The 22,617-nt window shown below is 39.7% G+C and overlaps 1 protein-coding gene across 6 annotated transcripts in view; it reads left to right on the top strand.

Annotated features, from left to right (window-relative positions):
* Positions 1–22,617, top strand: part of LOC122796202 (SUN domain-containing protein 2-like) — a 509,959-nt gene that overhangs the window by 459,866 nt on the left and 27,476 nt on the right. For 5 of the 6 annotated variants that reach the window (XM_044064539.1, XM_044064549.1, XM_044064538.1 and 2 more), the window contains one exon: positions 17,529–17,696. The exons of the other annotated variant lie outside the window; for it this stretch is intronic. In XM_044064539.1, coding sequence (XP_043920474.1) covers positions 17,529–17,696 — 168 coding nt within the window. The remainder of the gene's footprint in view (positions 1–17,528; positions 17,697–22,617) is intronic. 6 annotated transcript variants of the gene reach the window in all.

Raw genomic sequence — 22,617 nt, 5'->3', positions numbered from 1 at the left:
TTTCCAATACTCAGCATGGTTTCTGACCAAACCATAGCACCACCACTGCCTTACTCTCCTTTACTAACACTATCCTTCAGCATAAAAACAATGCCTATCTCTCCTCTGCTACTTTCCTAGACCTATCTAAAGCATTTGACATGGTCCCACACAAACAACTTATCTCTGTCCTCAATAACCTACCCTTCTCTCAATCAGTCACCAACTGGTTTCAGAGTTACCTGTCTGACCATCAACATTCCGTTGTATGGCAGAATGACATATCTCCCCAACTATCTGTCTCCATAAGGGTTCCCCAATAATCCATCCTTGGACCCCTACTCTTCTCTGTTTACACCAATAATCTAGCCTCTGACACCAAACATGACACACTCATACAATACGCAGATGACTCAACCATCATCTGCTCAGCCCAGTCCCTACCCAAACTGCAAAAAGTCACACAGGAAGCCTTTTCCTCTGTTGAAACTTGGTTATCCGATGCCCAATTAATACTAAACCCAACCAAAACTCAACTACTCATCTTCCAACCCACCAAACATACTCAAAACAACGCTCACTTTAACATCGCAGCAAAAGACAACACCACTATATACCCAACTGAACACACCAAATTGCTAGGAGTGGAAATAGACAATAAACTAAAATTTGACATTCACATATCCATGACCATAAAAAAGTCCACAAAAAACTAGGAGTGTTATACAGAAATAAGCAACTTTTGACCAAAGCAGCAAAGATTTCAATAGCAAATTCCCACCTTATCTCCACCCTACTTTATGCCTCTCCAGTATATACCAACCTAAGGCAATGCGATCTAAACAAGCTAGAGACCTGCTACAACAAAATCGCCAAATTCGCCACAGGGGCATCCTACCATAATCACCACTGTCACTCACTTGCTGGACTGGGCTGGCTCGAACTCCCTCACCTCCTTCAGTGGTATCAACTCTCACTCGCCCACAAACTAGTAAACCATCCACTAAATGTCCCATCCCTCCAGAATCTACTCCAACCCTATCGCACCACCAGACCACTAAGATCCAGCAACAAAAATCACTTGCAGATCACTAAAGCCAATAACTCTGCAGATGAAGCACTATTCTCTTCCACCATAGCTAAATTATGGAACTCCCTCCCACCCACAATTACCTCCATACCATCATTCACCCACTTCAAAACTTTACTAAAAGCGCATCTAAAAACATGCTGGCTATGCCCTTGCAACTCCCACTCTAATATCACTCACCCCATCCAACTACTACCTTTCTTTCCACTCCACTAACTACCTTGATTATAGCAAGCTCAGATGCTCATAAGCCTAGTACTTATTATACAGCAGGAACTTCTCATTGTAACATTTGTTAATGTCTGTTATGTACTTCACAGATAAAGATTCTAGTTGTCTACTGATGTACTGTGTTCTTCATCTGTAAATATGTTGTAAGTAATTGCTATGTTAAATTGTTAATCGCTATGTAATCCAATGTAACTACTGTCTGTTTATTTTAACTGTGGAGCTTTTCTCCCTGGGCCTCCGCTGAAAATGGACCTACGTCCAGTTGGACACTCCCAGTCAACAAATGTAAATAAATAAATAAAGAAAGAAAGAAAGAAAATCTGACTTTGTCACATGCAGTGTTATTCTCTGTAAAATGAGTCTTTTAATTCAAGAAAATCAGGACAACAGTAATATATAGGCACAGTTCAGGGCACACTTCATATGTTTCCTCAACTGTTTATTCCTCAAGACAACATCAGTTGGCACTGAAATAGGATACACACCTCCTAGTATCCATTGGTTTCACTTTTCTTAATGGGCTATATTCCTATACTCAAAGATAATATACGATGGTAGGCATTGTGCTAAAAATAAGTAACACTTTTATCATATTTTCCAGAATTCTTATAGTTGTTTTAGTAGCTGATGCCTAGAGAATGCTGATTAAGTTCTCTGACTTTAGCTTTCATGTTTTATGTTTTATGTTATTACTGTAAGATAAAAAGATGAGCATTATTGCATGGACACTTAGCAAAAGAAAGGAAAACTGGAATGCCAGAGCTGGCCAGCTAAATTAAACTAGCAGAAGAAATATTTCTGAGTTAAAGACATTGTCTTTGAGTATGCACTTACTGCAGCAGGATCGAGTTGCGGGTTGGACTAAAATAGATTAGGAATGGTGAAGAGCACACCTGTGAGTTAAATAGGTTCATAGGTTGGTACTGGGCTATCTGCCCGAAGGCATATATTAGCCCAGCCACGTTGTGCGGTATTCACCTCCCCTTTAGTAGTTCCCTAGGCCCTTGTACTAGCAACTAGTACAAGTACCCTTGGCCCCTATCTAGTAGTGCTGTTGGTGTGATCCCCGGTGTGAACTTTCTGTTACCCATCCACTCATCAAGGCTCCTCTTGAAGAGTGATAGTGAGGAGCTCTGTCTTATGTAGATCGGGACCCTGTTCCATATTAAGGGAAGTCTCTGCGAAGGGAATCTATCCCTCCAGCATGTTCTATTCATTGTTGTGTTGAGGTTTATATCCCTAGAGCATGTAGCTCGAGTAGATTTGGTTTTGCTAAGATGGAACATGTTCAGCAATTTTGGGTTGGACATGGCTCTGTACGTTAGACTGAGATCGCCTCTGAGAAGGCGGTATGCAACAGAGAACAGTTTTAGCTTTTTCAATCATGCTGCATAGGGCAACTGTTTGAGGCCAGTAATCCTCTTGGTTTGGTACCTCTGTGGTCTCTCCAGCTGCTGGAGATGTCTAGCCAGGTACATTCCAATTGGTGCATTGTACTCAATAATGGGTCTGATGAGGGAAGAGTAGAGGGGCACTATTACATCCTTCGATCTTGATGTGAACCCTTTCATGATCAGATGGGTCACATAGAAGGATTTTCTAACCAGATTTTCTAAATCAGAGTAAAACAAAAAAGAATGCCAAATTTTAATCCATTCCACTAGCTGATTTTAGAATAAAGAATAAATTAATACAGCAGAGTTATCCTCCTCATCATAAACAGAGATTTATATAAGAAAGGAGTGCAATCAGCAAAGGGACAATGTATTGGTTAGTAGGTGATTTGTTAGTCATACTTAGTTCAAAGTCCCCCCCCCCCCCAGAAATATGTTGACAGAATGTTATTATTCATAGTGAATGAAGACCTTTTTCTGTTTTATATTGTATGAATGAAAATTAAAGACAAATCAATATGATCTGCTACCTGTATAAGAACTGTCATAAATCTTTGAAATTGTTTCATCTCATTCATCTTTTCTTGTATACTGTTGTACATAAATACTAGACAGCATCAGTGACTATACTAGTAACATAAAAGCTTTAATGTTGGTTGATGTAGCATTGCCTCAGCCATCCCTTCAGATAGTTTGCAGCTATCCTGTTTCATATGGCTGTGTTCTCATTTTACACACCACTGTACACTTTGGAGCATTTATCAGGTGCATATCAGCTACAACACTTCTATATTTTGAAGGATCATAAGGTTATAATAATTCTAGAAGAAGACATTTTTTTGCCTCCATACCGTTATTTTAGACTCCCTCCCAATGCATGTTTCCGTGCCTGGGGCAGGATCTGCATAAGCCCATTATTTCTTCACAAAGGCAATTTTTATTTCATTTTCTTTCCTTTTCCTTTTTTTGGTGGGGGGCTGAGACAGTCTGCCATTTATGCAGGGTCGCTACCCCCAACCCTTCCTTATGCCATCTTTGATGTCCACAGTTGCTGTTTTGTGGAGACAGATATGCATACACCCGTATGTCTAATCCAGTTCTCTAATATGCAGCATGAACACCACTTCAGAGTATTGCCTGCTATACCCCACCACTCCTGTACAGGTCAGAATTGAAGTGGCTTGGACTACCTCCCTCCATTAAAGATGGGCGAGCTGGCATTGGCCACTCATGTACTCTCTGCTCATATCTTACAATTCCTTGCTCTGGTGCTTGACCATGGGTTGTCTCAGATGTAGATAGGGCTTTAACCCTCTGTGCTACAGAGCCATGCAACAAAATACATTTTGAAAGCACAGTATTATCATAAGCATGTACAGTTCATCATACTGCAACTGCCAGAAAGTAGCATATTGTCTAAAGCAGTTCTAATGTTTGCAGGATTGCAGCTTTATAATGATACTAACAAAAATAAATGTTAAAACCACAGTAAATTCACAAGCAGATACAGTTCATTGTACCATAGCTGATGAAAAGTACACATGACAGGTGCTGCTTGTGAAAAGCAAGTGGGCTAAGTTCCTTGGTCCTCTGCTGTACATTTTATTTATTTGCATCTATGTATGTCTCGTTTTTCATCAGCTGTTAACATTGGACAGCAGTGGCAACAGTTCCTGCCATCACTGTTAACCACCAGCAGTACCGCTCAGATTTTGAGAGAAAATACTTTGCTACTGCAGTTAATGTAATGTCCAGTAGAGAAGACTGAACTGTATTCTCTGAAAGACATAAACAGTTTTGAAACACAATATGAACTGCCTGCTGCACCCCAAACTGTCTGTATTAAAAGCAGAAGCACATCTTTAATTTAAAATGCAGCTTAATTGCTAAAGTTAGCTAAATGTGTCCATTAAGCATTCTTCAGCAACTATAGAAAAAGGCACTAAGAGGCAACTTGTTCAACCCCACAAACTTTAATCAACATAGGCAAGTAATGTGAAGTGCTTTTCGTCCGGTTCGATGACTGGACTTCTTCAGACAAAATTCAAGACTAATTTATAACTTTTAAATACAAACAGTTGATTGCACCAACATTAATTAACTAATCCCTACCAGCCCTCATTAATTTCATTCTAAAACTGCCACGTGTTAAAATTCATTACATATATCACAATAGGACTGCTAGTTTAACCATACTAAAACCTAGTTATAGCAAGTTAATAAACAACAAATAGTAAGTTATGCTCTATGTACATAACATATTCTATTAAAACTATTAAAAATATATTCAATATATTAAATGGAGTGTATAAATGATTGCTGTCATAAATACAGTAACAATTATAATTCCTATTAGTGTCATACATTTTCCCATAAGAGACTTTCCCCTACCCTCAATACAATAAATTAAACAAGCTCTTAAAATCTACATTTCTAAATTTAACTGCACAAAGATTCAAAACTGTACATATAAGTAAGAAGTGTTGTGCAAATAAATACCTGGCACTGTGCAAGGTATATAACTGATTTGGAATTACAGTTAAACCTCCCATTTACATTATATGTTTTATTGTTGATTTCAAAAGTGGACCCAGGAGCCATATATCTACATACATTACAGACTTTGCATTTGAACATCCCAGGTGTTCTTATTGCCACAGCTCTCGGTACCACCAAAAGAGCTTTTAAGTTTCTACCTCATTTATAAATTATCCCTGATTTTTCAGCCACTTTCCTACCTACTTCATTATCAGTAGTAAGTAACCTCCAGTATTGTTTTAAGATGTCCTTAATACCATTGGCATCCATACTAAAGGGTATTATGCAACTGATAAAACATGTATCTCTAGTCCTAACTGTGACCTGGGTAACATTACTGGTATGAATTCCACTTGTACAAAGCTCATTTACTACTTCCTCATTCACAAGGTTCCCTAAAATTGGTTTATACATTCCTATCATTCTCTTATGATGGACTTCATCAATTAGTTCCTTAATTAACTTTTCAGGATAGCCTCTTTTCAAAAACATAAGTTTCAATACTATACCTTCCTCAATAAAGGTCTTGTCTTCTGATGTCATTCTTGCTGCACGTACCAGCTGACCCTTCACTACCGATTTCTTTTAATGGAAGGGATGAGAGCTGGTAAAGTGCAGCAATGAATTAGAGTATGTCTCCTTCCGAAATATTGTTGCAGAATTTCTCTCCTTTGTGGTGTCTTTGAATATGTGAACATCTAAGTAAGGAATTTGTTCCACATTGAATGAACTCGTAAATTTCAAAATTTGGTAGTGTTGTTCAAATATGAGACGACATCATAGGCTTTTGTTTCATCGCCTTTTAGTAAAATAAAGATGTCATCCAAGAACCTTGTGTAGTAACAAAAGGAAGACATACGTTCCATGTTCCCAAACACATACTGGGCTTCCCACTGTGCCATCACTAAGTTGGCATAGCTGGCTCCACAAGGTGAGCCCATTGCTATGCCAACTTGCTGTAAAAAAATCTAATTGTCAAACATAACAAAATTGTTAGACAATTTAATGTCCAACAGTTAGTTTCTCTATGACTCTAATTTCCAAATCTGGAGCTTTGTGAAATCTCATTCTGTCCACTATCCATTCAATTCCTATATCATGTGGAATTGAAAAGTATAGATCTGTTACATAAATGGTCAAAAAGTTAAAATCTTTGTTAAAATGAATCTTGTTCACGTCTGCTAGGAAAGCCCAGGAGTCTCTACATATTTGTTTCTCCTTAACCACATATTTTTTTCAAAATGTTATCCACAAATTTTGCAGAGGCATAGTTAATGGATGACCTAGCGTCAACTAATACCCTCATAGGTGGGTCACGGATACTCTTGTGGATTTTAGGGACACCAAACAGGGAGGGGATCCTAGGAGCCAAAATTGTTAAATTGTTTAAGGTCTGTACATCAATTAATCCCTCTATAAACAAGTCGTTTAAAATGACCTAATGTTCCTGTAGGCCATATTCATTTAATTCAAGCTTACTTTACTATAAATGTCACTATTTAAAGCTTTCCTCATCCTGTCCTTATAATCCGTTACCTCAATCACTACCAATCTTCCTCCCTTGTCAGGTTTTAATGCTCTTATAGGGAGTGTTCTGAGGTCCTTTAAAGCTTCCATTTCTACTATACTAACGTTATCATTCTCCCTATTCACTAGGTATTTACTAAGCTTCCTAAGTTCAAACTCGCATAAGTTCTCGTACAATGCAAGTAAAGGGTGAATAGGAGGACTGAAAGTGTTAGCAACTCTTAAAGCATCACGTTCAATTTGATTGTTACCCATTATTAATGCTAAATTTAATTTTCGTATAAACATCTTTAAATCTAACAATGTGTTAGGCAAATTGAAATGGGAGTCAGGTATGAAGGTGAAACCCTTAGCAAACAACTCAATAAATATAGGGTTCACTTCGTAGTTCGTATAATTATAGATCTTAAAATTGCCACTAGCATTAGATAAAATCTTACAAGTATCATATTGTTCATTAATAGTGTCCATAGATACTTGCATTACCTCTTCCTCTTTGTTGCATTGTTCGAGACATTCTTGTAGGCTGTCCTGGTGTTGTAATGTCGCCGATGGTTTTGACCTTGTTCCTGTAAAAAATCCTGTTGTACATTATCTTGAACATGTATATCCTCACTATTGGTATATCTGCTGGTCCTTCTTTCATTTACTCAGTTTCCCGTAAAGTCCTCCATGGCTTCTGTGTTATGGTCAACAGTTTGTTGTACAGATGACGTCATTCCATTTACAGTCGTCCTCGAGCGGGAATCCTGATTGGTTACAGAGTTAGACTGCTAGCCAGTAGTGTTCTTACTATATACCAAAGGGGTTTAGGATAAGCAACTCCTTTTTTATAGTCTGCCAAGTCACGGTTAAGTTTTTACATTTTTGTAGCTACGTTTTTCGATTCATTTGTTGATCAAGAGAACTGAATATACATTTGTAATCATACTGATACCTCACAAAGTCCCCATGTTTTTGTACTTCTTCATCCAATTTTGCTGGCTCAAACACCAAATCATTTATGGTCAGCTGATAATGTTTTGACATTAATGCAATCAGTTCCAAGCCGTGTTTGTTAAATAAGTGGACCAGTTCACTATGGAACACTGACCCCGCTTCAAGGCCTTTGGGATATTGCCAGGAACGGAGTCCCTTAGGTACAATACCTTCTTTTGTACATTCATTGAAATAATTTCCAATCAATTGGAGTTTTTTAATTTTCATTAATTTAATGTCCAAGTCAGCCAGTTTCATGGTTAATGGTGTTAGTGCTGGGTTTACCCTAACCAGTTGTCCCTGTGGTGTCTTATTTACAATTCAAATGAGGCTAGGTACTTCCTTAATCCAGCAAGAAATATTCAGAACCCCAATAAGTCCTGATGGAGTTCTTAAAGCCGATGTTGTTAGACCCAACTTCAGTTTCAGTTGGAGTATTGTGATGTTTCTCATTCACAGCACTAGAAAGGCTATTAGATACACCTGCTGAACAAAATGGATGTAACACTTCTGCTCCCAAAGGACAAGGTAGGAGATTGTTACATTCTCTGAATTCTGTGAACTAAAGATGTCCATGCTTACTGCTAAGTTTTCCAATCGCTCATTCATAATTTGTAGTAAGGCTGTCAAGTTTCCTATATCTTGTGAGTTTGTCAAGCATGTCTCCAAAGGTTGAGACAATAAGTCTGCAGACGAATCAAGTGTACCTCCAGTAGCCATCTAAACACAACTCCACACAGGACATTAAGAGAAACAAATGTAGAAAAAGGTACTAAGAGGCAACTTGTTCAACCGCACAAAGTTTAATCAACACAGGCAAGTGAAGTGAAGCGCTTTTCGTCCAGTTTGATGACCGGCCTTCTTCAGACAACATTCAAGACTAATTTATAACTTTTAAATACAAACAGTTGATTGCACTAACATTAATTAACCAATCCCTACAAGTGCTCATTAATTTAATTCTAAAAATGTCACGTGTTAAAATTCATTAAATATATCACAATAGTACTGCTAGTTTAACCATACTAAAACCTAGTTATAACAAGTTAATAAACAACAAATAGTAAGTTATGCTCTATGTACATAACATATTCTATTAAAACTATTAAAAATATATTCAATATATTAAATCGAGTGTATAAATGATTACTGTCATAAATACAGTAACAATTATAATTCCTATTAGTGTCATACACTTTCCCCATAACAGACTTTCCCCTACCCTCAATACAATAAATTAAACAACCTCTTAAAATATACATTTCTGATTAACTACCTGGTTAAGTACTTCTCAGATTTTGAGAGAAAATACTTTGCTACTGCAGTTAATGTAATGTCCAGTAGAGAAGACTGAACTTTATTCTCTGAAAGACATAAACAATTCTAAACACAATATGAACTGCCTGCTGCACCCCAAACTTTCTGTATTAAAAGCAGAAGCACATCTTTAATTTAAAATGCAGCTTAATTGCTAAAGTTAGCTAAATGTGTCCATTAAGCATTCTTCAGCAACTAACCACAGTAAACTGACTATCTAAACATACCTGTTCCAGTTCAGTCGAGCAGCACATCATGAATGTAAACCTATGTAAAGTAGCACTAACAACAAACACTAGAGGAGGTCAGACTGATTGAACATCTCTGGTGTGCAGCATTGCCTGCACTATAACCAGACAACTGCTTGTACTTTCCTTCTGTAATATAACTTTGATTATTCCTCTCATGTCTTATAAACAGGAAGTAAATAAGTCCATGAGTATGTTTTGCCTTTTGCAGATGTTTGCACTGATTTACTTATTTGCATTGACATGTACTTCATAGGGCTATGACTGTGTAACACAACACAGAAAATGATGATCAGGTCTTCGATCATAACTAGGTTTTTGTGTGTTCGAGACATGGATGTTCTAGAAGTTCACTTCTCAGACTAGAGTACTAGTCATCAAAATTCCACAGAAAAGATGTCTGGTATTATTTCCATACATCTCCCTGAAACATTTCACTTATTCTATATTTTCTAAATGCATGGTATGATATTCAGAGGCATAGTGTGCAGCGGCATTAAAACACTCTCCTCACTTTGTATTGCATGCTTCCTTTCTAGATTGCAATTCATAGTTATGGATCACAGTCCATGGTGGTGGTGTACACATCTACCCCATGTTTTATGTGTTGTGCAGTGGAACATTATTGTTCATGCATTGTTCCCACAATTTCCATTTATTTCTATGTAATTTGTCATTTCCTAAAGATCCCTCTACAAGTTCTTTTAACCATTTCAAAATATTCAATACTTCAAATACATTTGGTTTAGACTTTCATTCCCATTTTCTAATAATTTCTTTTTGGCAACCACCAGAATTAAACTTAACAAGGCCTTACTTTGTGTAGGCAATTCAGATGCTGTGTCCCAGGTTAAAAGAATCAATTCCTTGGTTATAGCCAAATCAGTATTATTGTTATCACTGTGTGAGGATGGGAGAAGGTTGACTGAGGAAGCAGGTTTGCCAGAACTATAGCAAGCTCTGTTGCTTTTAAGGTTTTTCTATTATGCAATAGAGGTGTGTGTGTGTGTGTGTGTGTGTGTGTGTGTGTGTGTGTGTGTGTGTGTGTGTGTGTGTGTGTGTGGAGGGGGCAGTTTGTTTTGACAGTGCTATTGCTTTTCACTGTATGCAGAACAACATATTAGCAGAGACAGAGAATCACTGCACTGAATGCCAGACAGGTCATGATAGAATGGAGGCCTAGGCAGGGTAATGGATCAGGACTTCCCCCACATTAGCCCCATTCCCAGCAATAACACAGCCATTCCAGTGTCCCATTACTTGACTATTTCTCCTCGGTTACCATAAGCACTATTCAAACCTGTTAGAGATATCTGGATTTAATTAAAAACTTTTATTTCAAATTTTATAGCAAAAACACTGATAGTCAAACAGTACAATTTCACATCGAAAAAAGACTTAACATGAACAGTAAATTTCTCACCTTTGGAATTCACATTCACTGAAACTGCACTGAAACCTGCCGATGGCGGATTAAGTTTGCCTTTGGGCTGTTTTCAAACCATAGGCCTCTTGCACATTTTTAGGACCATGCAGACACGCACGTGTTCTTTGATTCTCCTTCCTATTCCTTGTATAGTACAGCACCACTTGTTAGAGTGTTTTAAACTTGTAGTTTTTAATATTTTTCCAGTAAGCAATGAAACAAAACGAATGAACCATTAATGACAAAACTACACATTCAGAAAATTTCAACCATAGAACCCCACTCAAACTTCTGTCATTACAATCCACGAATAACAGTCAATATGCACAATTTCTGCAGAAGTAAAAGACATAGGTTCATAGGTTCATAGGTAGGTACTAGGCTATCAGTCCTAGGGCCTATACAAGCCTAGCCAAAAAGGTACCCTGGCTTTTGCCACCCAAGAAAATTATTTTTCTGTGCCCCTGTCGAGTAGAGTCACAGAGGTGATCCCCGGGGTGAATTTCCTATTTCCCATCCAATCATCAAGATTTTTCTTGAAGAGTGCTAATCAGGAGCTTTGTTTGATATAGATGGGTAGTTTGTTCCAGAGTACGAGAAGTCTCTGGGACAAGAAACTATCCCTCCAGCATGTTCCGTTTATTGTGGTGACAAGGTTTAGGTCCCTAGAGCGCGTAGCTCAAACTAAGTAAAGCATGTCCAACAGCTCTGGGTTTGACATAGCTTTGTATGTTAGGCAGAGATCGCCTCTGAGTAGGCGATATGCGACGGAGTAAAGCTGTAGTTTTTTGAGACAGTCTGCATAGGGCATCTGTTTAAGGCTGGTAATTCTCTTTGTGAGGTATTTCTGCGGCCTTTCCAGTTGTTGTAGATGTCTTGTGAGGTACATACCAAAAGGGGCATTGTACTCTATAATGGGTCTAATGAGTGATGAGTAGTGGGGAAAAATGACCTCTTTTTTCCTGGATGAGAAACTTTTTGTGATGAGGTGTGCTATGTAGAAGGATTTCCTGACTACTGTGGTGATGTGATTATCAAAGGAGAGACTATTGTCCACCTGTGTCCCAAGGTCTCTTATCACACTTTCGGTGTTAAGTAGACTACCACCTATGTGGTAGCTCATGGGCACAGAGTTTTTACCAAAGGGGGTGACAATGCACTTTTTATCACTGAGCTTGAGGCCATGGCTTTGACACCAGGCATCTGTCTCAGTGAGGCCCTTTTGAAGGATGTCCACATCGTTAGGAGTTTTGATTATGGCTCCTAGTTTGCAGTCATCTGTGAACTTCATTAGCCAAAGACCTTCTGTGTTAGCCTGTACTTCAGAAAAGTAGATACCAAACAGGCGGGGACCCAGGACTGAACCCTGTGGTACTCCACTTGTCACTAGTCTGAAGTCGGATTTGGAGTCTGCTACTTTCACAGTGTGGGTTCTGTCAGTGAGCCAGTTGGCAACTCATCTTGTGACATAGGGATTTATACCTAGTTTAGTGAGTTTATCTATAATTCCAGAGTGGGAGATGGTGTTGAAAGCCTTGGCGAGATCTAGATAGGCTGTGTGAACCACCTTACCCTCATCTACGGCTTTGGTGACTGCTTCAAAGAAATCAATCAGGTTTAGGAGACATGATCTGCCTTTTAAAAACCCAAACTGGGAGGGGCCCAGAGTTTCAAGATTACCAATGTCTTTGTTAATAAGTTCCATGATGATACGCTCCATGACCTTGCAGACGAGGCTCATTAGGCTAATGGGGCGGTAGTTCCCGGGGTCTGTGGTGACTCCCCTTTGTGGAGTGGGATAACCATTGCTGTGTGCCATTCATTGCGCACAAAGCCTAAGGTGAGGCTATGATTGAATATAATACTTAGGTGGGGTGCCAGTTCATTGTAGTTCATGTAGAACACAGCCTGGGGTATTGTCAGGTTCCATGGATGCTGTGTTTTTGGCTTTGGAGAGTGTGTTTTTTACCTGTGCAGCAGTGATTACAGGAACTTTGCATTCTTCCGGTATAGAGATGGGCCCTTTAGGAGGTGAGGGGGAGTAAAGTTAGCACTGAATCTGCCAGGATGTTGGCAATATCAGTTGGTTCTGTATATTTATTGCCATTGTGCTGTAACTCAGTGCAGATCTGAGTGTTGCCATTGAGGTTCTTGACATAGCTATAGAATGCTTTGTGGTTGTCTATAGAATCAGTGCTGATTTTGTTTTCATAACTAGCTTTGGAGGATTTTATAAGGGACTTCAGCTTCTTACTAAGGCTGACCAGGGAGTTCTTCCAGTCATGGGCTTTTACTCTTTTTTGCAACAGTTTCTTTCTTCTGTTGTAGAGTTTGTTTATGGCAGGGGACCACCAGATTGGCTTCCTTTTTTGGAGGATAGCATCTTGGTTCTATTAGGGATAGCACGATCCATGCACTCATGTAAGAGCGTATAAAGTGCATTTGTGTAGGATTCAGCAGTCGTACCTCTATTGTCCATCTGCATGGGTGTCGTGAAGTTTGCCACTTCTGTCTTAAGAAGTGTGAAGTTGGCTTTGGAGAAATTTTTTATGGTGGTTTCCCTAATGGGGGGTGGGGACGGGATGTGGATGTCTAGGCTGATTAGCTTGTGGCCGGATCTGACCAACAATGAATTGACCTCTGGTGTGGAACACCGGTCACCCATGTTGGTAATGACCAGGTCTAGGATATTGCTGCCCCTGGAGGGGGTATGGATAAGTTGATCCAAGGTGTTGGAATTTATGAATTCCAGAAAACGTTGAGCAAAAGAGTTGGTACATGAGTAGTTTTCCCAGTTAGTGGTGGAGTAGTTGAAATCGCCCATTATTAGGGTGCTGGGTTGTACCCTAATATTTTCCAGTGTATGAAGAAATGAGGAGTGGGAATCCTGGGGCATGGTGGGGATCTGTAGCAAGTTACAATTTAGATTGCAGTCTTGCCCAGAGTTAGTTGCACTTGGATAATCTTGGATGCATTGTGCTGAACAACTAACCTGGAGGTGTGGATATCCTTAATGACTATGGACACACCTCTGTCTTTAGTGTCTCAGTCCAGGTTAGGTGGCCGAAAGGTGTGGTATGAATTATAGCCTGGTAATGCAGGGGGTGCTCTCTGGAGCATTGAACCTGGTCTCTGTCACTGCACAGATGTCGATGTTCTCTATTTTAAGGAGTGCCTCGAGTGAATGCATTTTGAGGTTTAGACTTCTAGCATTGAGTAGCATTACCGTCAGATTTTGCTTGCTTGTACCTGTTACAGTGGTGAATTTGTCATTTGAACCTTGCCTAAAAAGGCACTATATGGGTGGCAAGAGCCTTAGCCAGTATCCGGAATCCCAAGGGCAACAGGTGCAGGTCATCTCTGGCAAAGCATCGTGGTCTGTTGATCATGTCATCCCAGGCAGACAGATACTAGATCACCTTAGAATGACACCAGAAGCTTAGCCAATTGTTGAAGTCAGTCATTTTGTCCTTGTACTGTGGTATCATTCTGAGTGATGGCAGGATGCTACTTACGGCTAGGGTCATACCTGCCTGGACTACAAGATCAGAGAGCTCCTCCATGTCTCTTTTCATGTAGTCCAGGGAGGTACATCTCAGGTCATTCACACCAACATGGACAATGACAGAGTCATATTTGTACTTGTTGTGGAGTGATCTGAGTGCGTGCGTTATGTGGCAGATCCCGGCACCCAACAGGCAGCTGACAGTAACTTTCTCCTTGTTTAGCCTGGTGAGTGGAACATCAGTATGCCTGACTATAGAGTCACCTATGACTAGAGTGTTGGGTATGTTGTTATGCCTTATGGGCTGTGGTTGATTGGCACACTGAGTTTGTGGGCTATGTGTCATTTGGGTTGTGTTGGGGGGTGGAGATTGCATACATTTCTGCTTTGGAGGTCTCTGTTGCTTGAGCAGAGTTTTATTGAGAGCCTCCATGAATGTAGGTGTGTGTTTTTCTGTTGCTATGTGTGTGTTTTGGTGGTGTAGGTTTTGAGGGGCTATGTGATGAGTGTGGTGTGGTGCAAGTGTTTACCTTCTCCTCTTGACTGTCTAGTCCAGTCTTGGGTGAAGAGAGCTTTGCTTCCAGTTTGGCTATATAAGTGCATCTCTCACAGGTTGTAGTGTTGGGTGGTAGGAGGAGAGGGTTGTCTGTGTACATGAGACAATTGCTGCATTGCTCCAAGATGCCCAGATTCATCAAATAGGCAGGTGAAAACACCGGGTGCTGACCCTTAGACATGCCTGGATAGGTGCTTATTTATTAAGTACTAAAAACTGTTTTCCTCTAGACAAGTGAGGAAAGTTGAGTGCTGTAGTAATTAGTAGCTTATTTAGTGCTTACAATGAGTTCTGAACAAATGTGAGCTCAAAGAAACAGATTTGAGTGCTAAAACTAAAAAACTGGCTAGTTTTAAGGGACATTTTGAAGAGCAGACTTTATGGCACAAGGAACAGTTTAGCCCTAGCTAAGCGGCGATGCATAAAGTGTATTTTTGTAATATAACAGTAGCAAATGAGCAAACTGATTTAAACAAATTAACTAATAAAAAGCTAAAAACTGAGCCCTGTTCCAGCAGTCTTCGATCAGACAAGTTCTAACTGCACACTCCTGCCACTAGGGTGCAGGGAAACCTTCTCCAAAAAAAGATGGGCTGGATTAGTGCTCAAGTTATACAAACAAAGCTAGATTCAGCAGGTCTGAATTTAGTCTATGCTGCAGCAAACAAGCGTACCAATTTCAGAAAGAAACAGTTCAAATAAGCAGGCACAACAAGCCTTTAACCAGAAACTCCCAGCTCAGAAGGACAGAATCTACCCTCTCCTCCCACAAGAGTGCAGACCACACCTTCTTAGTGTAAAATAACTGGCCTGAAGTCCAAGTGCTTAAAACATAACTAATACACTCTTAGAATAGCAGACACTAAGTCTTCAGTCAGCAACTACCAACTTAGAAGGATGTAAGCTACCTGTCCTGCCACAACAGTGCAGACCACAAACCTTCTTAATGTAAAACAACTGGTCTGAAGCCCAAGTGCTTTAACCAAAGGCTTAAATAACAGTTCCAATTTAATCAGGCTACTAACAAGCAGTAATAAATGCAGCAGAATAAATGCAATAAAGTAGGAGAAAACACAAATACAGTAAAAGCAGATGAATAAAGTGCAATTTTTTATATGACAATAGAAAACGAGCAAACTGATTTAAACAAATGACCCAATTAACCAGTAAAAAAGCTAAAAACTGTGCCCTGTTCCAGCAGTCTTCAATCAGACAAGTTCTAATTGCATACTCCTGCCACTAGAGTGCAGGAGAACCTTCTCCAAAAAAGATGGCCTGGATTAGTGCTCAAGTTATACAAACAAAGCTAGATTCAGCATGCCTGAATCTAGTCTATACTACAGCAAACAAGGCGGTGAATAATTCCACATTAAAGAGACCTGTAATTAATGAAGTTGTTGCTGCAGGCAAACAACATTTCAGTGTTTCATGTACAAATGCAATGCCTGCTGCCACTGAAAAAAATGCCTGTGTTAGATTAAAAAAATGGTAAGCTGGTAATATTGCAATAAGGAATGGATGGTAAACTGACAAGAGGTTGTTAGTTACTAGGCATCTCATACAAATGAGGACACACTCAGGAGTACAACACCCCCGTCCCCCTTTAAAGTGTACCACAATATCAGCAATCCATCTACATTGTGGTAGAGTAGAACCCACAGTCTTGTGCAACAAAGACAAGTATGCTACTTGTTGTGGTACTAACACTACTTTCAAAGTCTGTAGCACAAACACTGTTGATGGCCATTTGCTAAACAAAACAGCTGCACATTGAAAACAGACTGCAAGAGCAACAGTAAACTTCTCTTCCCTTGACACTCACAATTCCTTAAACATGCACCCTTGATGACAGTTTGGTAATTGATGTAGAGGATTCAGGCACTTGTGTCCTGTGATCACAGTACAGGGTTTAAGCCTGTACAAGTTAATTAGCTAACATATCAATCAGCCATCCCTAACCAGGGCATTTTACACATACACACATATGTGCGAACACATGAGCACATGTATGCACACACACACACACACACACACACACACACACACACACACACACACACACACACACACACACACACACACACACACACACACACACACACAAGCCAACGGGCTATAGGCAGCTGCCTAGGTTGACTAGTGCTGGATCCAACTCTGCTGACTGATGCCTTATAGGTTACCCCACTAAGACCAGCTGATACTCCAATGGTGCTACCTTCTTGACTAGGATACAATTGGGAGGGAGTTGTTTTCATATGCCCTCCACGTATGGTGAAGAATGCCTATACAAATGGGCAACATGCATTATCTTTCCCCATTTTGTGCAAAGCTTTATGAACTGCTAAGGGCTTTGGTACGCAGACACACTACATACCATCTCAGAACCACTGCAGATCAATGTTTATGAAGACATCCCAAACTGTTTTACAGCCTAACATGTAAATACTTTCTCTTTTAACACTGAAAATGTTTTTTGGAGACATAACTAGAAGTCACGGAGTAACATAGTTTACAAAGAAAGAAAATCAAGCTCCAGTGATACAGGAAGAACTATTTTTTTAACTTCTGTTTATTCATTTGAGACATAAAAATGTGAGGAAAGATTTTCAGGTTAACAATATGAAAAACTTTACTTTTTTAATTATTCACATTATTACAATTGTATTTTTCTTTATTTCTAAATACATGTTTCCAAATGATTATTTCATGTATTTAAATTTATTTATTTCAAATTTATAGCCAGATGTGAGTCGGGGAAATTGCTGGGCATTTAAGGGACATAAAGGATCAGCTACAATTCAGCTTCCAGTGACAATAAGACCAACGGGATTTTCAGTGGAGCATATTCCAAAATCCATGTCACCTACGGGAAGGATTGATAATGCCCCAAAAGACTTTTCAGTCTATGTAAGTAAACCAAATAATATTTAGTACAAATAAGCTTAACTTTATTCTGCACTACTTCGTTGTATTTCAAATAGTATGAGTGGATCGCAATGTTATACAGATCCTGCCAGAGGAAGACCAGTAAGCCAATCTGGTCTTCCTTTTTAAATATCCCCTTCCCTTAATTTTACTTCGAGATTGCTATATGCAAATAAAACAGTATCTATCTCTACCTTGGTTTCTTCTATGAATACTGTTTAGGTTCTGTGATTTGCAACTTCACTGCTCATCACAAAATGTTTTCATTTTAACAGAGCCTGTTTCCATGACACAAATGGATGAAGCCCTGACTATGACTCTCATGATCTAGAATGGATAATGGATGAGACAATGTAGGAGCAGGGGACAGAAAGGTGGGTGTGTGCAACTGATATCAGTCCTCCCATCTTGGAAAGGAAGATGGCCTGGCCTATTGCAATGCTGGGACCTATTGGAGAAGAGATACACAGCACACAGAGTATGATCTGAGGATGTGCCCAGTAAATTATAATGTTCATGGGGGGGGGGGGTGCATGTGAGAAAATATATACTCACATAAGAGGACATAACAGGCACTCATATGCAAGCATGAATTTCAACCTTTAGTGTGGGGTTGAGGTTAAGACCATAGTAGTAAAACCCTGATGGGTGCTTAAATGACAACCTCCAGCAATTGTCTTTCACCCCAGGGAAGAAGAGGTTAATTGATTGCAAAAAGACTGGTGGTTGGCAGGCAGTGGGATGGGAATAATATGCATGCATGTAATATGTGTCTATGTGTATAAAGAAGTCATCTTGGCTATAGAATGCCTAAAAATTCTTGGATTCATAGCATCCATGATTCTCATACCACTGGCCCATCTTCACATGAGAAAAGTTCAATGGTATGTCAGAAATTGTTGCGGCCTTCACCTTCATTCCCCTGAATCCCAGTTGCCATTGCTCCATCCATCAGACAAGATTTACACTGGTGAAGAGAACAGAAGAGTATCAATCCATGACTTCCTTTCTCCCCTCCAGTGCCAGTACAATCTTTCCAGACATATTAGTCTGACTTCACATGGGGAGCTGTGTCAATGGGGATGCAAGTTCCAGCCTCTCATGGGCCCAAGGGTGTGTGGAAGCACATCAGTATCAAGAGGATGCTATCAATGATTCATGCCTTGAAAGTCTTTCACCATCTTTGGACTCCAGGTCCTCTCCTGGTTGTTACAGACATCACCACAGGGATGTGATACCTCAACAAACAAGGGGGTACAAGATCATACCCTCTGTGCCAGTTGGCAATGATGGCCTTAGAGATGGCTGTACAGCACTCTCTCACTCTTCATGCAGCATGCATGCCATCAGAGCAGAACATTGAAGCAGACAGATTAAGCAGATCCCAGGCAGCCCCATACAAGTGGCAACTCAAGGCAGTAGTGCTCCAGGATCAAGTCCAGATGTGGGCAACAATTCAAATAGCTCTACTAATCTCCTTTCAAAAAAGACAGTTGGAGAAATGCTATTCCAAACATCCTTGCAGTCATACTTGGAGGACAGACACATTCATGTTCCCATGGATGAGAATGTTCCTATACGGATTTTCACTCTTTCCACTGATTCACAAGGTACATATGAAGGAATGTATATTCCAGGATCAAGTCCAGATCTGGGGAATGCCTCAAATAGATCTATTCATCTCCTTTCAAAAAAAAAAAAACAGACAGTTGGAGAAATGCTTTTCCAGACATCCTTGCAGCCACACTTGGAGGACAGACACTTCCTCGTTCTCTTGGTCAGGAATGTTCCTGTATGTGTTTCCACTCTTTCTTCTGATTCACAAGGTACTTCTGAAGGTTTAGAAAGAAATGTCAAAGGTCTTTGTGGTAGTGACCCCCTAATGGCCCAGATAACCTTGGTTCTCCCTTTTAATGGTACTGGCCAGGGGCAGTTACCACACATTTCCTCACAATATGAATTTGCCAACACAGTCACAAAGGTGACTGGTGCACACCAGTTTGGGGAAACTTCAACTGACAGCTTGACTAATTCAGTCTTGACTCCATCTAGGCACTGGTTTCATGAGGATGTGCAGCAAGTGTTAAAGGAGGCCGGGAAACCCTACCACTAGAAAATCATATGTTTAAAATAAATGAGGTTTTCGAAGTGATTCCTAAATAGAAACAGAGGGTCAATTGAGATTAATATCTCTCTGGTCTTGAAATATTTGTGTGAGCTATTTCAGGATTGCTTATCATGTATGTCCATTAAAGTGCATCTAGAAGCCATATTTGCTTGTCTGCCTATGTAACTTCCCACTTCTTCTTCTGTTCTGGTAAAACAGTTCATGAAAAAAAATTTTTATGCATATGAACCACACTCACAACAAAACAAGCAACTTCTGGGATCTCATGGAACTATGTTCTTGAAAATATATCTTGATATTTTATTTGCATGAATGAGCTCAAGATGATAATTAAAAGTAAAGTAGTAAAAAACTTTTTTACTCTCTTTACTGCTAGTAAGGCAAGTTTCTGAGCTACAAGCTCTAGTGGTGGGACCAAGTGGTGGGACCAGGGTAGGGAGAGAGGGGGTACAAGAGAACAGGAGGTATGATCATCAATGTGTCTTTCTCTCATCTCTTTAATGCAATACTGGCATTTAAAAGCCAACTGAACTTTTGGCCAACTTTTCCTGAGTTAACCCACAGTTTTGTAATGCTCCGTGTGTGGATTAAACTTTAAAGACAAAAACTTTTTAGTTTAAAAGAGAAACTTTTTAAAGTAAGCATGTATGCCATAACTAGCGCTTCAAAACTGTACAAACTGTAGAAAGAAATGCTAAAACATAAAATTTAAACGCACTCTGTAGAGGCAGGGTACAAACTGTAGGAACTATTTCCTGCGTTTGTAGCAAACAGTTTGCTATTGTTTAAAAGAAGACATTATTTTTTTAACAAAATAAGTTGAAGGAGGGTTGTGAGCAGAGCACTGAAACAGGATCTGAATAGCTGGTGGCGGAGGAGGGGGCATGTCATGCATCTGGCCATTTGGTTGTGCCAGCAAAAGGAATGTCTATTTTTTTTTTTTACTCTAAATTTGAAGAGCTGAGGAGGTGGGGCATTGGTCCATAGATCTGGCCCAGGGTGATGTTTTGAACCAGCTATGTTTCTGGGTGGAGAAACCTTAACTGCTTTTCCTAAGACATTGGGTTATGTTATGTAGCAATCCTTCTTTCATGCCAAAGTCTTTTCAAAATTCACTCTCAATCAATCTGTTGATCTCGCTGTGTTCTTTCCAGAACCTAAGAATAAGGGAGAGAGGATGCTTCATACCTTAGATATACATTGGCAGCTCAAGTACTACCTTGATAGAACTAAACCCTTTAGGAAGGCTGAAAGGCTTTTTATTTCCTTCATATTGGCAAAGAGGAGGTAACCTATCTCTAAGTAAAGCACTGTATATTGGCTGTCCACTGGTATTTTTTTGTTACACTCACCATGGCAAGGTGAATCAGGCAAGGTAAAGGCACATTCCACTGTGGCCTTTTCCTTTTCAGTGGTTTATTGCAAAGGAGTGGACTCTAAAAGTATTCTGGAGGCATCAAATGGGTTCTATGTCCATACCTTTATGAAGCACCACAAGCTGGATACTTTTTCTAAATCCAGAGCAGGCTTTGTGAAGAATATTCTTCAAGGGCTCCTGGATCCTTATCCGTTACCCTCCCAGAGGAGGTAAGCTTTGGGAATCTACCCATATGCCAGTAAAGCTGTTTGTTGAACACTGCTTTCCATCTGACTTACCTGTAACAGTACCTGTTCATAGAACACACTGCCTTACTGACAGTATCCTTCCACCATCCCCTTTTGCTTCATGTATATAGTTTTTTTTTTTGAGTTGCTGCTGAATTTTGTTCATCAGCCTTTTTTATTGTGTATGTGTGTGTGTGTGTGTGTGTGTGTGTGTGTGTGTGTGTGTGTGTGTGTGTGTGTGTGTGTGTGTGTGTGTGTGTGTGTGTGGCTTTTGATGTGAAACAGTAGGGGTCACAAAGGTCTGCTCTCCTTTTGGACCCTATAAAACTGAAAAGGTGGGCTTAAAGGGCAAACCTAGTTCTGCCAGGTAATTGGTAATTTACACTCACAGACAGGCAGTGGGAGGAGCGCTAAACTTTAGTAGACTTCCAGATGGAGGTAAACACGTTTATACTATCCATATGCCAGTAAGGTAGTGTATTCTATGAACATCTACTGTTACAGATAAGTAGAACTTATGCAACTGTACTTTATACATGTATAGATAGACAATTTGTTACGTAAATCTCCTCTCTCACACATCCACTTTCTGAGTGAGTCTTTTTTGCTGCTCCTTCATCGAATCTATATAACTGCTTGAACTTTGAACATCAGTGTCTTTAGGCACATTGACTGGTTCCTCCTCCATCACAGAGTCCTTTGCTGGTTGCTGATCTGCTGGTTGTTGTACAGGAACATTCTCATACCTTGGGGTATGATACTGTCCTTCTGTTGCTCTCATAAAATCTGGCCATTAGGAGTTAGGCCTCTGAATAGCTGGGCATTTTGGATTTGGTTTGTTTGCCTTTTTCAGTGTAACATTTCCCCAGGACTAAGGGCATACCTCTCAACCGTTTCAAATTCCTCGGTATTTACCTGTTTTGAGGCAAAATAATGGTGTGCCACAAATATATATATATATATATATATATATATATATATATATATATATATATATATATTTTTTTTTTTTTTTTATATAAAACTTTAAATTTATGGCTGATGTCACTACACATCACCAGGGAACCTGGGCATGCGTGATGACATCAGCTTCTTGTTAGCTGCCTGTGCCTGTGTGTCTGGAGATGCAGGAGATTTCAAAAAATAAAAAAACAATAAACTTCAGTTGTT

Source organism: Protopterus annectens, chromosome 1.part0 (genome assembly GCF_019279795.1).
Source record: "Protopterus annectens isolate FY-2018-M chromosome 1.part0, PAN1.0, whole genome shotgun sequence".
Lineage (NCBI taxonomy): Eukaryota > Metazoa > Chordata > Ceratodontiformes > Protopteridae > Protopterus > Protopterus annectens.
The sequence above is the reverse complement of the archived record's forward strand: the minus strand, read 5'-3'. Positions and strand labels throughout refer to the sequence as shown.